The 14,889-nt window shown below is 37.2% G+C and overlaps 1 protein-coding gene across 1 annotated transcript in view; it reads left to right on the top strand.

The window, feature by feature from the left end:
- Window positions 1–14,889, top strand: part of TTC29 (tetratricopeptide repeat domain 29) — a 594,494-nt gene that overhangs the window by 430,328 nt on the left and 149,277 nt on the right. Inside the window, exons 10-11 of the mRNA XM_039876006.1 lie at window positions 12,414–12,511; window positions 14,362–14,445. Coding sequence (XP_039731940.1) covers window positions 12,414–12,511; window positions 14,362–14,445 — 182 coding nt within the window. The remainder of the gene's footprint in view (window positions 1–12,413; window positions 12,512–14,361; window positions 14,446–14,889) is intronic.

A 14,889-nucleotide genomic window follows, 5' to 3' on the forward strand; every position in this document is an offset into this window, starting at 1 on the left:
CTACCATTTCAAAAGCAGTTCTGGGATCAGAAGAGAGAAAGGTGTGGGACTGGGGGGTGGGGGGGCGGGGAAGTAAGAATTACTTACTGGAATATTCAGGAATTCTGGAGTCATTATCCTTTTGAAATTTAATAAGCTTTCTCTAAGTTTCCCTTCCAATCGCCCAAGTCAATGCCATACTTTTCTACATGAACTATAAAACACTGTGCAGTTCTAGTTGTTGGGATTGGCAAAGGGCAACCTGAGCAATGAGAGAAGCACACCAGGAGTTTTAGAAGGCTGGGAGGGGAAGCAGCAATGATTCCAGTGGTGGAATCCAGGCCAGACAGGGTGCCAAGACCATACTGGACTTTCTTGAGAGAGGAAGTTAGTGAAAGATACACTGATGCAGGGCAAGTACAAAGATGTGAGCAGCAAATTAATGAGATGAAAGATGCAGGATGGTTGGGATGGATGATATTAGAAGGTTCAATAATAAATATAGCTTGCTAATCAAAATGATTGCTATTGTCAACAGGTGGCAGTCAATCAGATGACTACCTGGTTACTAAGAGCCTCTTCTGTCCATTCTGGGTCAGGCTCAATCTAAGTAGTCCATTCACATAACTTCTGTAAACTTCCATGTCAGCAATCTGGCTTTTTGCAGGTCTCTGATCATTCAGAAAAACTAGTAGACAATGTGCACTTATCACTGTGGACTCTTCTTAGGTAAAGTCTTCCATCTAGGTAAAGTGAACAAGAGGATATGCCATTCAGTGCTTTGCCGAGTGGGAGGTTTAGCCCAGTTGGGATTCCGACCTTCCATATTACATAAAATTTTGAAGATATTTAGGAAAGATTTTAGATGTCTTGGTCAGGGTTCCTTCAAGAGCTGATGCAAAGATGGGGTAAATATGCTAGGAATTTATTTGAGGAAATGCCTGTTTGAGAAAAAATAAGAAGGAAGATGGAGAAGGCTATGAGAACCATCAGAGTGTAATGCAATTCCGACTCTAAATAAAGGGAAGAGAGAAGTGGAATATCCTAGACTAATAGAAGGTTTGGGAAAACCATAGATGAATCCTTAAGATAAACTGGGCCTTTGGAGGAATCCAGTGTCTCTCGGGAATGGATTTGCATAGAACCCTTGCTGCACAGTCATTGGTTGGGAGTAACCCATGAGAAACACAGATTTCAAAACACAGGTTAATTACACTTCCTGTAGTTAGCAGTCTGTGAGGTGCATTGTCCTGGCCACTGCAACACCTAATATCTCCTCAATTATCTGATTAGCCCAGAATAAACACAAAGATGTTACTGCTAAAATTGTTCATCAAACCACTAAAATTATTACTTTTTAATGCTTTGGCTTAAAATATCCAAAATTCTGATTTCCTATCTAGGTTTTTAATTAAGTTTCATTGATCTTCTGTTTTCTCTTATGTTCTCTTATGGCACTTGAAAGTTTTAGTAAACCACATGGATCCATAATTATCTTAGTAATAAAGAGGGTCAAGATATAGATATTATCTATATCTTGAGAAGTCAATGGTCACTAAACTGGCCCTCATAAGATGGCTTCTTCTAGATTGACCGCTCTAGTCAAAGACCTGTTTCCCAGTTTTACAGATCCAGAAACATGACTGCAGCATACCCACTGGTTATCAACCTTAGTGAAGGCTTTAACCCAGAGTAACCAAATGCACACATGCTGAGACATAAACCAAACGCCAGTGCATTAATTTAAAGTGAGAATATAATTTCCAGGAGAATCTGGAAATATTCATGTCAGTTAATTAGAACATACTTTTCATCTAGTTAGGAATCTCTACATACAGAAGAAAATTATACTTATGAGGTTGCTTGGTAAGCATGAGATCAGAGAAAAGAAAGGTAATTAAAAGCATGATTTAGGAGAAAAGCTTTGGGTCAGATAGACCAAGGTATTTTTGTAGAATGTCCTTGCAAGTAACCAATTTCACCCATAAAGGTCTGATGCTTTTTAATTTTATTTTCAAATCATAACTTCATTTCAGTCTTTTTGAGGGTCAATCATAATTCTCCCATGTCTTGACTGTAACTAATACTGTAAATCAATATCCCAATTATAATTGCAAATATACTAAATTAATAAATAGGTTATCATGTGTTCAATTTTTTATTGTTGTGGTTGGAGCTCAAAATTTTATATTGCTGTATTGCTTTGGGGCTGGGCCCATCTTCCATAGCTCTTTGCCCCTGTATTGTGGAATTCATGTGTATCAAAGCAAGCCTTGGTTCTCTGCCATTCTATTCCTCTTAGTGCAATTGGCACACCTTTACTCATTTCTCATAACACAAAAATACATGTTAGGCACGATCCTCTCTGTGAAGTCTTGTGACCGCCAAACTTCCACCCAGTCCTGGGCAGCTATGTGGTCCTTCCTCAAGGTGCTCAGTGTAATGTCATATTTATAACATTTGTCATGTGGTACTGTGATCATCCTCAGGACTGGAATGATCCAGGATGAAGTGGGAGTATTAGCCATGATGGTCTGTGCTGTACCAGATTCCTTTGGAATAACTGGTTTTACAAACTTCCTGGGGGCAGGTAACTAATGGGGTGTGGAATGCCTGGGAAGCCTGGGATCAGGACCAGTGGAAAGAGTCAGATCTGAGTTGTGAGTTTGAGTCAGGAGCAGAGAGGATTAAGAACAGATTGGAGAGCAGGATGGGAGACAGACTGTAGTGGATGGTCTAGGAATTAGGCCATGAAGAAGACAAGGACATCAATCTAGTTTTTCTGGTGCTGGTGTAGATGGGTCACAGAGCTTGAAAGCAAAGAAACAGTTGTCTATTTAATATGTCTATCTTTATTTCAGTGAGTTTACTGAGGACATAACTTGTCTTTATATTCCTACCCTAGCAGATTACCTGGCTTTTTGAAATGATGAATGGGTGGATAGATGGACAAATGCATGGATAGATAGATAGATGAGTGGATGGATGGATGGATGGATGGATGGATGGATGGATGGATGGATGGATGGGTAGATGGTTGGATTTAGTCTTTCAAATTCAGTGTTTAGGACTGCTACTCCATATTTTTTCCCATTGTTATGTCTAATTCAGCCTTTATTTATTATACCTTAGCTTAATAAGTTGTTTGCCTATGAAACGGTACTGAAAGTCATAATAAAATTTTATCAAATGAGATATGTGTTCTTATTTATAACAGTTTTTGAAAATACCATTATATTCTATATTTTTGTTCATGGATTTAGAATTCTCCTTACATATATACAGTAGACTTTTTCCTTGGAAAATGCAAAACTTCATTTCTGAATTATATTGGAAAAATACTGATGTGCCTTATAATATCTTAGAATAGTATTTGTATATGTAAAAGTACCTGGATAGAAGTGTATACAGGTATATGTTTATTATTATGTATACACACATAATTAAGGTTTCAAGAGATTTGACAATTACTGAAGTATATTATTTTGTGAAGATTTGTCTCCGCTTGTAGAAAACATTTCCTTTGTAGATTTATCCATTGTACAGAGGCACAAAATAATGAGTAAAATTAACAAAGTATATATGTATGTTCAAGTTCAAATGGCATTTTTCAAAATGAGAGGATTTAGCAGTCTGAGAAAATACAGAATTGCGTCATGAAGTATGAAGATGCTGAAAAAAAGGGGCAAACATGTTTTAATACCGACTGATGTTTACAAGATGGATTATGAAAGAAAGTGGGTTCTTGTATTCTTTTGATTTAAAAACAATGTGGTTTATATACATTGAGGGAAAAAAACAACAACAACTAAAACTCGATTTAAAACCAAGGAATTATACATTAGATGTCAAACCAAGTAGCTTAGGTTTTCAACCTAGGTCCTGAAGCCTTTCCAGGCTTTTTAGATGTTGACGATTTTAAGGAATCGTTTCTGAGGCCCTCAACTTTCAAATGTACTCGCCCCTAACACAGGCAAGCCTGAGCACCATGTGTGTAGGCTGCTGCTTCTCCTTTTCCACTCCTCTTTCGTTTTACAAAATCTTGCCAAACAAAGGGACAATTTGAGAATACATTCTTTGAATAGTATTGGCAAATTATATTTGATTGAATACTAAAAGCTATTTTTCTAGGTTCTTTTAACCGCAAAACACTTATGACAATTACAAGAGTGTTATACATATTGTTAAAATCTATAAAAAGGCTTTCAACTGTAAATTAAGTATAAAAATTATTACTTGCAAACCTAATAAGCAAATGGCCTTTTATTTTACCTTAGAATATCTAGTGCAAAGCACTGTTTATGTAAGATCGATAAATATTGACTAGGTTTCTCCACCTGATTTATTCTACAAATGGAAAATATTTAAACCTCAACAATATTTTATATTATTTTCACCCAGGTCAAAACACATTTTTATTTGACATTACATAAGTAGAAATATTTTGTCTGCAATTTTTAAAACTAATTTTATCAAATCTCTATGTAGCAAGAGAAAAATAAACGTAATTATGTGTGCTCTTTAATGCCATTTCTTAATTGAATCTTAGAGTTTCAAATCTTACTCTAGAAATGACTAATGTTCTAAAATGTTCAGTGTCAAAAATTGACATTATCTGTACTTAATGCCTACTAATTTGTGTTTTTTAATTATTTTTTATCTCATTTGTATCACCTAATAATTTCTTAATTACTATATAAATTAGTGGTTTTTTTAGTTGTAAGTAATAAAAATAAACTGGCTAACTTTAGAAAAATTAATTCATTGGCATGATATCAGAGGGCTTCAGAATCATGGTGAAGCTGTGGACCAGACTTGGGAAGGGCTGATATCAGGGCAAATCCTAGGGCTAGAAAACAGGAACTGTAGTTACGATCTCAGGGCAGGACACAGCTGTAGACGAAATCAAAGATCATAATTCAGATCAGCCTCCAAAACTCAAAAGATAAGCAACTAAGCATTTTGGTTGAATGTGCAAATTTCAACACATTATCCTTTATATTGGAGTATCTATCCATCTATCCACCCTCAAACCTCTCTGAAGTGAGTCTCTTGTATTTTCATAAAATGTATATTGTTTCTTTTGGCAAGTATTTATAGTGCCAAGGCATAGAAGCTGCCTGCTAATTCTTGCTCTCCTGGTTCTATTACTACCTGTCGGTGCATTGATCCAGCATGATATAATACACTGGTAAGCTAATCAAGTTCCCTGAGAACTAAATTGCAGCAAAGAACCAGAGATTAGTAACAGAATACTAAATTGGAAAATAAAAATGCAGTGCTATCTCTGCTAGGGAAAAGCAAATTGCTTCTGTTTTTTTGTTTTTTTTTTTTCGTGTTAATCAGAATACGAGGGGCTGAGGCAGTAGATGCTACAATACCCGGTTGCTCCAGCAAGAAGTCTTTCTTGGGAACAGCAGCACAGTTTGAGTTATCATCTAATTAACTTTTTATTCCTCATCTATTTTGTCCAGCAAACACAGATAATTAAATGGGAATATTCAAGAAAATATCAGAATTTTCAAGCCTGAAATTCCCCCAGAGATACAGTATTACTTTTGATTTACTATTTTGGTAGGGAAGTATAGAGTTAGCTGGCAGCTGATCCTTGGTAGCTATTTGTTTATCTCCAGGGATGCTTGGAGTAACCGTACTCTCCTTTGGCCAAGATAGAAATGAAATGTATTAGCTAGTTATATATAATGTGCTTCTAAAAGCTTGAAGTTCTCCTTAATGCACTCTGTACTAGCTTGTCTACTTTGTTTATTAAAAACATGTAGTTTCCTAATCTGCATTTCTTTTACCTGGTTACATAGGCTGGTTTGGCTATATGATCAGTGGAGTTAAAAAGACCACTTGTACATTGTTGGTGGGAGTGTAAATTGATACAGCCATTATGGAGAACAAAATTGAGGCTCCTCAAAAAAACATAACTACCATAACACTAACATTCTCACTCTTGGGTATATAACCAAAGTGTCCTTCAGTGGATGAACAGATAAAGAAAAAAAGAAAATGTGATGTATATATATGTATACTCACACACTCCCACCAAATAATATATAATTAATGTGTATACACAGACAGACAGGGAGATATTCTATAAACAATGAGTTTTTAGTCTACAGCAATTCAAAATTGGATTATCTTTCTGGAGACAGAATTGGGAAAGGTATTTGTGTGGGAAAGGGGAAAGACGGTTTTGACTGCAACAGAAGCTGAGGAAGAGGGGAATGAATGACTTATCTGGATAAATGACCTAGTGGATTTTGTGGCGTCAGGTCTTGGGGGTCACAAATGCCAAGTTGAGCATTTCTCCATCAATCCTGTGGACAACAGGGGAATGTTGCGAAATATTGAGAGTTCAGTGCCACAAAGAAAACGAGTCAGGGCGGCAAATTTGAGGCTCTTGGATTAGGTGAGCTAATTTCTGCAAGCGGTCTCACTTTTAAAAGCAGTCTTGTTTGAAAACGCCTGCTGTGCCTGGAGCCCCGCTCAGCCCTCAATAGGCTCCGCCCCCATGCCTGGAGAATCTGGGAGCCGCCCCAATCCCGAGCCCCGCTTCAGCCTAACCCCGCCCCCTCCTGCCCCGCCCTCTCTGTATCCCTGGAGACGCTCTCGCGTTTTCTGTCCCAGCGCTGGTCTCGCAATCACCGCGGGAAGTGGGGGTAGCACAGGCGCCCAGCACCTGCCACTGGTAGGGGACACACTTCGGAAGAACGGAAAACCAGAGTTGTTCCCCAGGGCCAGTCCACTGAGGTTCGTGATGCTGGGACGAGGCTTGGGGCAGGACTTTAACAGCTCCTCGGAGAAGCGGGCTGTTCTTCCAGGCAGTCTTTCTCTGATCCCCACAGACCTTCCTTATCAGTCTGTAGATTCCGTCTCAAGCTTCTTCAGCTGAGGCCTTCGCCCTTTCAAGAAATGAATAGAAGTAGGAGCAGGGAAAGGCACTCTTCTCGCCCCCCAGTTCACCTGACCCTCTGAGGGCAGTGGGAAAATAGACGTAGAAATAAATTATTAGTTTAGAACTAGGTAGGAGCAGAAAGGGAACTGAGATGCCCTCGGTTTAAGTAGAGATAACTCAATCTCTCATAAATTTAAGAGATCAAATTGTTATTCTTACTGTCACCTGTGTATTGGAATACATGGATACTTATACATATTTCAGGTATATTGGCGTTTTATTGAATTAGAGATTAATTTCTCCCATAGAGTCTATACTTTTTTGTTTTCTAAAGTTCCTCTAAACACATAGTAAGTACTTAGTATTCGTTGTATGAATAAATCTTATTCCATGATATGGGGAAGAGATAGGAGTTACTGTATTAATTAATTTTGCACTTTTTTTCTTCTCTCCTTTGCTATTCTTTGCTTCCTGATTTTCAGGCTGAAGTCTGTAAGCCTGGAAAGACCTTCAGCAGTAATATCCAAATGTAAGTCAAGTGAATCATGGCCTGCCTTCAAACACTTTTCCCAATTTATATTTGATTTAACCATCAGTAAATTCAGTTGGTAAGAAATGTGCAGGAACTCTATTTTATTTAACAACTTATCTAATTACCTACCATGGAGTGCTAGAAGTGTCCAAAAATTATGATACAAATATAAACATTTAGTGACTCTTTAAACATCTTTATGTGAATTTTAAAACAATTGTGTCAGGAGTATAATTATATATAGTTCTGCGGTTTTCTTTAAACTTTCATAGTAAGAGCTTGAAAAGTTCTAATTCTTATAAATGATTTTGTTGGTGATAGTAAAATCACATTTGTTTTGAATTCTCTTGATAACAAGTAATAAATTTGCTTGCTGTCGTTTATTGGCTTTATTTCTCATATCTCAGCTTTTACCCTGAAGTGACTGAATTCTGCAGATAGTGGTCAGCCTCAGACATAGTCACTCCCCATGTAGCCTCTGTCTACATAGCACTCCCCTTCCTTTGTGTTTGCTGATGAGAGTTTCTCAGGGGATAGTGGGCAAGAGGGTTACTCTTTGAAGAATTTTACTTGGGGGCCAGAGATTTAAACTTACACCAAGGGACACATTCAGCCTGACCCACCACTCTCAAACCTTTCATCCTGTATTTCTCCATTCTTGTTTGTCTTTGCATGTGGGGGCCAAATTTAGAGACTAAATACAACCCAGACAAGAGCCAACCAGCAGATCAAAGAATCCACCAAATCTCTTCTGAATACCAACAGGGGAATGGCTTCAGGCAGCCTTTTGATCTTTGTCTCAGCCAGTGGTGCCACATGCAGCATTGCTCACTTTCTGGCACTGGGGGAGCTGCCTCTGGGTCCTCCTAACAGACTGCTGCACCTCTCCGTTCCTGGGGCTAAGCTTGTTTTGGTACCAACCAGAGAAGTAGCTCTCATTTTCTTTCTCCCTTACTCACCTGAATCTGGAGCACTGCCTTTCCTGCAGTGGCATCCATCTTGTGTGATTTCTTCTGTGGTCTTGAGCTGGGAGAACCCTGATGCAGTTCCATCGTTAAGGATGTGTTCCATTTCCAGGTCAGCTCTCGCTTACTCCATTCCTTATGGGTAGAGCTCACCTAGGAGCTGGGAACACTGTCTGGCCAACACTGGAAAAATAATACAGCTTATTTTAGCAAGGAGCAAAAGGCTTTCTTCACTCTACAGGTGTAATTTAAGCCTGAAATAACTGGCCCCTAAGCATGCTTGCATTTTTTCCTCACTTATTTTCCTCTTGGCTGCTTCTATATGCTAGAATACAGCTACTTTCTACGTGAAGGAAATTCAGCATAAATAGACTGAACTTATAAAAGAAGCAGTGATTACTTAGATCAGAAAATAATTTGTTACAGGATCCCTTTAAATATTTGATGCATTTCAAATATTATGTGTGCAAAATTTCAGTACATACATTATCTACTATGTAAAACAAAGTACTCTTATGTGGCCATGGATCGTGAAAAACAAAACCCCTTTCCCAACACGCACAGCCAAGGTAGGATGTGGGGTTTAGAGTAGGGAGGGAGCCTGCTCAACTTTTACCCTAACTCTGAAATTTTCCAATATAGATTGGTTGAGGAATATTTTTCCCAGCATGCAGTTAATAACTTTGCTTCTGCTTTATCATTCTGCTCTGACCACCTCCACCCCCCATTCGGAGTTCGTGCCTTCAGGCTTGCCAGCAGGGCTTGCAATACTTACATTCAACTAAATTTAAGAATTAAGGTGCTCCTGCTGCTAATGTTCTCAGATCAGAAAAGAGCAAAATGAAGGAACTGGTTGCTGAAACTTTAATGGTAGGAAATGTTGACTCAAGTTTTGGGGAAAACAAAAAACAAAAAACTGTTGATCTGTGTGACAAAGACAACATATTCCTCTCCTGAATATTTGCATTTGATTTCATTAGACGTTTATATTTTCTAGCAAAAATGATCTATCCCAAGTAAACATCAAACAGAATACGTTTTATATCACATACTGGTAGCCTAGCTTTTTTTCAGAGGGAGGCTTATGCACTATTTGATGGGATATAGTGGCTGGTTCAGAGCTTCTGGGGCCTGGTCCCACTGTCTCTAAGTAGCCTGGTCTTCCTAGTATTTGGAAAAATTACAAGTAGTTTCCTCATTTCAAAATACTATTATGCAGAGATCACTCCTGCCCTAAAGCACTTGGTAAGCAAAGTAGGGCTCTCAGAACAATCTTAATTGGTAAAGGACGGAATGCCCCGACTGAAGCAAGTACAGTCATTGTTTTATTCTCTCTTTTTCAAAATCCACCAGGGATGGAAAGATCGGGGTTAAGAAACTAAGATGGCTCTGATTTGTTCTGTAACATTAGAGATTGAACATCGGGTCTTCACAACTTCTATGAAGTAGGTTCATGAGCAGTCCAACCCTATGTTGGTCGAAACTTCCACCACATGTTCTGCATGATGCTGCCATTTAGTAAGTTAGGGTTATCCAAGGAACTCAACTAGTTAATGTAACTTCTAATAAGAAAAATAGATTTTTAAATTACATAAGAATTTAGTTACTATATATGAAGTTATAAGTATAATACAATATGTTTCTCATGTTCTTGGAGGAGAGGACTAACATTTGCTGTTTAGACTGTGTGCTTTAAAACTATAACTATATAAAAATAGAAGGATATTATGTTTCATGGGTCATATCATGGCCTGATGATCTGGGTGACATTAGGGTTTTATTAGATCTAAAACAAGACATTGATCTGCATTAGGATTTTCTCTTTAATTATGTGAAAAATTATTTTCAGGCTAGAGTAGTAATCTATTTTTAGAACATAAGATTGTCTATTGCTAGACTTAATTTCAAAGGATTTTTTCTTGTTTTTTTGATCTCTCCCACCACCACCAACACCACATCCTCCAACCCACCCCTGCTATGGCTTTGTGGCACACAGGAATATCGTGTCTCCCATCCACAGGTAGCTCTGCCTCAGGTCTGACCATGTCTCTCCACCTCCACCTCCACCTAAACCACCATTCTCTTTCACCCAGATTTCACAGCAAGCTCCCAGCTGCTCTCTGATGTCTGCCTTTCCACTCCCTATGGTCTAAGGTTAAATGAGAAACCAGAGTGACTCTTAAAAGGCGAAAGTCAGATGTCACTTCTGCTCAAAATTCTCCAGTGAATTCTTACTTCACTCAGAGTAAAAGTCACAGTTTTCACAGTTTTCAAGACCCCATATCATTGGAACACAAAATTTCATCTAACAACTCTGACTTTATCTCTTACGCTCTTATTTACTCCTGCTACTGGTGAGCATTTGGGTACTTTCTAATCCTTGCTTTATTTTTTGTTATAGATCTTATCACCATCTGATGTTCTACATATTTAGCTTATTGGTGTATTATCTGTTTTTCCCCTTCATCCACCCCTATAATATCAATTCTTGAGGTCAGAGATCTTTTCTTGTTGTTCACTGTTATATCTTCAGCACCTAGAACAGTACCTGTACTACATAGTAGCTCAGTAAATATATTCTGTTGAATATATGCAAGGCCAAGATTGGTGATGTTTACCCTAGGTCACACAATAAATGCTGGAGGTAAGTGATTTTAACCAAAAAAAAAAAGGCCTTCTCGATGCTTGGTGGGGCTAAAGGTAGAGGTCAAAACTGATGGACATAGCGCTGGTGGAATCAAGGGGCTCTGGCCTTTCAGATGCCTCTCCAACAGGAGAAGCATGGGTTCTATTGCATCTAAAAGCCCTTGCAGCATGTGACAGTTTTTCCATTCTAAGTCCACTGACATGATCTCCACACTTCTTCTTTGGGGTAGGGTTTAGATAACTTGATTCTATAGACCCACCTTTATTATTGCTCACTCACCTTCTCCACTGTAACACATTGTGTTTCCCCAAGATGGCCATAGTAATATTGCCCATCGCACATTCTTCTCTTTCAGTCTGAGTTTGATGCTCTCGTACTAATATGTGGGTCTATGTTCACGAGCTTTGAATCCGGGCAGGCCTGTTATTACAGCGGAAGCAATGCTATGTGACTTCCAAGGCCAGCCCCTAAAAGGAGATACAGCTTCCACCTGGCTTTTTTTTGGGATACTTTAATCTGCCACATAAGAAGTCTAAGGCTGCCATGCTCTAAGGAAGTCCAAGCCATATGAGGAAGCCACATGTATGTATTCTGGCAGGGAGCCCGAGATGAGGTCCCAGCTAATAGTATCAACTGCCAGATAAATGAGTGAAGACACTTACATCCCATCACTGAGTTACCCCCAGCCTCCTGAGTCTTCCAGCAGAGGCCCCAGCCATTGTGGAGTAGAGAAAAGCCATCTTCATTGTGCCTGGTCCTAATTTCTAACTCACAAAAAGTGTGAATGATAATGAAATGATTGTTTTAAACAATCTTTTTTGAACCACTACGTTTCGTAGTGATTCGTTACACTATTGCAGCTGTGCATCTCTCATAGCAGCTGTCTTCTTGCTGAGAATCATTCTTAACATCTATCACTTCCAAGGGAAAGTCTTTGTGAGTGACAGTTTTTAAAAGATAGCAAAATATGAGCGATTTTCAATTATTATAACAGGAAAGCAAAGCATGAGCATTTGAAATCCATAGCTGTCCTAAAAATCTTCACTTTTTAATTGCAACCATGTCTCTTAACAAAAATCATATCAATACTCCCGATTGGCTGTATTTTTAACTCATCTATCAGATTTTCTCCTTCGTGGTTAGAGATGCAGACAAGTAATAAATTGGCCGAAAGCCGGATAGTAAAAGAAAATAATGAGAGAAGCAACCTGTAGAATCCACTTCTTGAGTATTTCTGAATAACAGAGCTATAGCTCTACACAAAGAGGCATTCTCAGCTCAGATGACAGACTGTGGATCTAATAATGTCTTAAAGTATTCTTTGAAAGGTGTATTCTTTAAAATACCATTTCTGGGTTTTTTTTGTTGTTGTTTTGTTTTTTGTAGTCCAAAATGACCACCCTGCCCCCAGTGCCCATGACACGCCCAAAGCTTACATCCTTAGCCAGACAGAAGCTGCCCTGCTCCCCCAGGAGAATTCCAAGGTATGTGACCACGGTTTTAATATGTGTTCCTACAGAATGGATTTTTTACAGTAAGAAATGTCAATAGCATATATCAGGAAAAAAAAATGTTCAAAAACAAAAGTATATTATTATATTCAGAATATTCATATTTACTGTTTCAAAAAGGTTGATGAACCTCATTCAAATATTAAGGATCTATTTGTTTAGCAAGTTAGTGCTCATTTGATCATTTTATTTCTTATTTCAATTCTGACTTGGTTCCTGTAAAGGTTTGAAGATACATTTTCTTTTTAAAATGCGTGTGGAGAACAGAAAGCAGATGTTTTAGCAATGAACAGTGTATGGCTTCTCATCCGTAAGGTCCCGAGTGCTGATTTCTGTGTCGGAGGAAGGAGGACACAGTCTTCCTACTTGGGGAGACTGGCAGGCACCATTTAGCCCCTGAAAACCCTGAGACTGCAGGTGTGCCACCAAACCGCTGCTGCCTCTGAAGGGCTACAGAGCTGGAGAAGCGGATGAGAAACTGCAAGACAGAGAACATGATGGAGTATGTCAGAATTATGACTGACTAAGATTGAGTTATTTAGTAATTGCATTTATAGTTATATTGATTTTTAGTAATACACATATTATTCATTGATAGAAATAATTTGCATATCTAGGTTTGATTATTTTCATTCTATGCATACTTTTCAATTCCTGCAAGGCATAATTATCAAAGTATTAGGAGACTACTTTGTTCTGAGAAGAATCATACCTTATTTTTAGTATTTCTGGGAAAGACCAAATCTCCTGGACCAAAATAAATACATTCAGCTAGACTATACAAATATGTGTGTTTTTTTATAATAGCAAATCAAATTTTCTCAAAAATTTAAAAAACAAATTTTAATAGATGCATTATATGTAATTGAGGTATAACTGATATTATATTACTGATATATATATGTATATGTATATATGTGTGTATACGTATATGTATATATACATACTGGTATATATATTTACTTTTGAACAATGTGAACTATTCACAAAGTCTGAAAAAGCTTATTCTTCCTATCTTTTTTAATGATGGACATTACATTTTCTTTTCAACATTTGCAAAAACATAGTCAATCTCACATTCCTAAAATAAGAGGGATTTTAAAGAAAACTTTTTCTTGTGTTTATTTTATTGAGGAAAAACATGTGTATCATAATTATTTAAGGCAAAGTTTTGTCAACATTCTCCATTAGCTTCTGAATAAAAACAGATATTTGCTTAGTTTCAAACTCCCATGGTTATAAGACGTTAATAGTATGCTTATTTTTAAAAGGGTGTGAAGAATAAACAGACTACACAAGCAATGTATTTCTCAATAAAATCTTAAAATCAATTTGCATCTTGAACTTTTAATAACAATTTGAGTTTTATGTGTGCTTAAAAAAATACCCAAACAGTATTTCAGAGCAAAATTTGGTAATGTTTGGAACAAAGAAATTTTATATATTTGTATCCAATAGATAGTCTTAGTTCAAGATTCTGTGCCAAACAGAATATGACTTCTGTGAAACAACATGAGTAAAATGGAAGATCTCGTAAGGCTGGAGGGGAAAACGTCATTTATTTAAGAATGCAGATTATTTTAATGTGTTTGGTGTTTTATTTGTTTACACCTAGGCTTAATATTCTCCCCTGTCTTCTTCCATTCAAGAAAATTAACATTTTGAAATTATTAATCAAGAGCCTAACTCTATAGCTATTGCCGAACATTTATTATATGTGATATTATGCCCTGAATATTTCTGTTATCCTGGTGGCATTTTATTTTTAGTAGCTTTTCAACTTGATAAGGCAGTGCTTTATTATTTCTTTCCATTTCATTTAGGTCTCAATTGATCAAAGAAAAAGGTGACATAGATCATTATGTGGAGGTGAATTTCAAAGGATTGTCAAAAGAGGAGGTTGCTGCGTAAGTATAACCTCTTAAAGGTACTTTAATATAAAGTTTGTTTCTTTTGTCTTGATACTTTATTAAAATTTCAATTTTCCTGTGCAGTAACACCTTTTCATTGGACCATGGCATTTAAAAATTAAAGCTCATATTAAATAGTGATAAGTCATGTCTATTGATCTTACACATATCAAAGTCTTTAATTTTATGGCTTTCAGAATTCTCATATTTACCAAGATATTATACTATCACATTTGCCATATTTTAGTTAAGTCCATGCCTTTAATTGCTTATTAATCTCCATTTTACGGTATGTTGCCTCTGTGAAAGAGAAAAAAATGTTTAAAAGATTCATATATCTTATTTTTCCTGGTGATTTTTAAAAAAATTCTTACTAACATATCTCCCCCCTACCCCCAGAAACCCACAAAAAGAATTAATGGATTGTAGTTTATTGGTTAA

The sequence above is a fragment of the Pteropus medius genome, unplaced genomic scaffold (assembly GCF_902729225.1).
Source record: "Pteropus medius unplaced genomic scaffold, Ma_sr-lr_union100, whole genome shotgun sequence".
NCBI classification, from domain to species: domain Eukaryota; kingdom Metazoa; phylum Chordata; class Mammalia; order Chiroptera; family Pteropodidae; genus Pteropus; species Pteropus medius.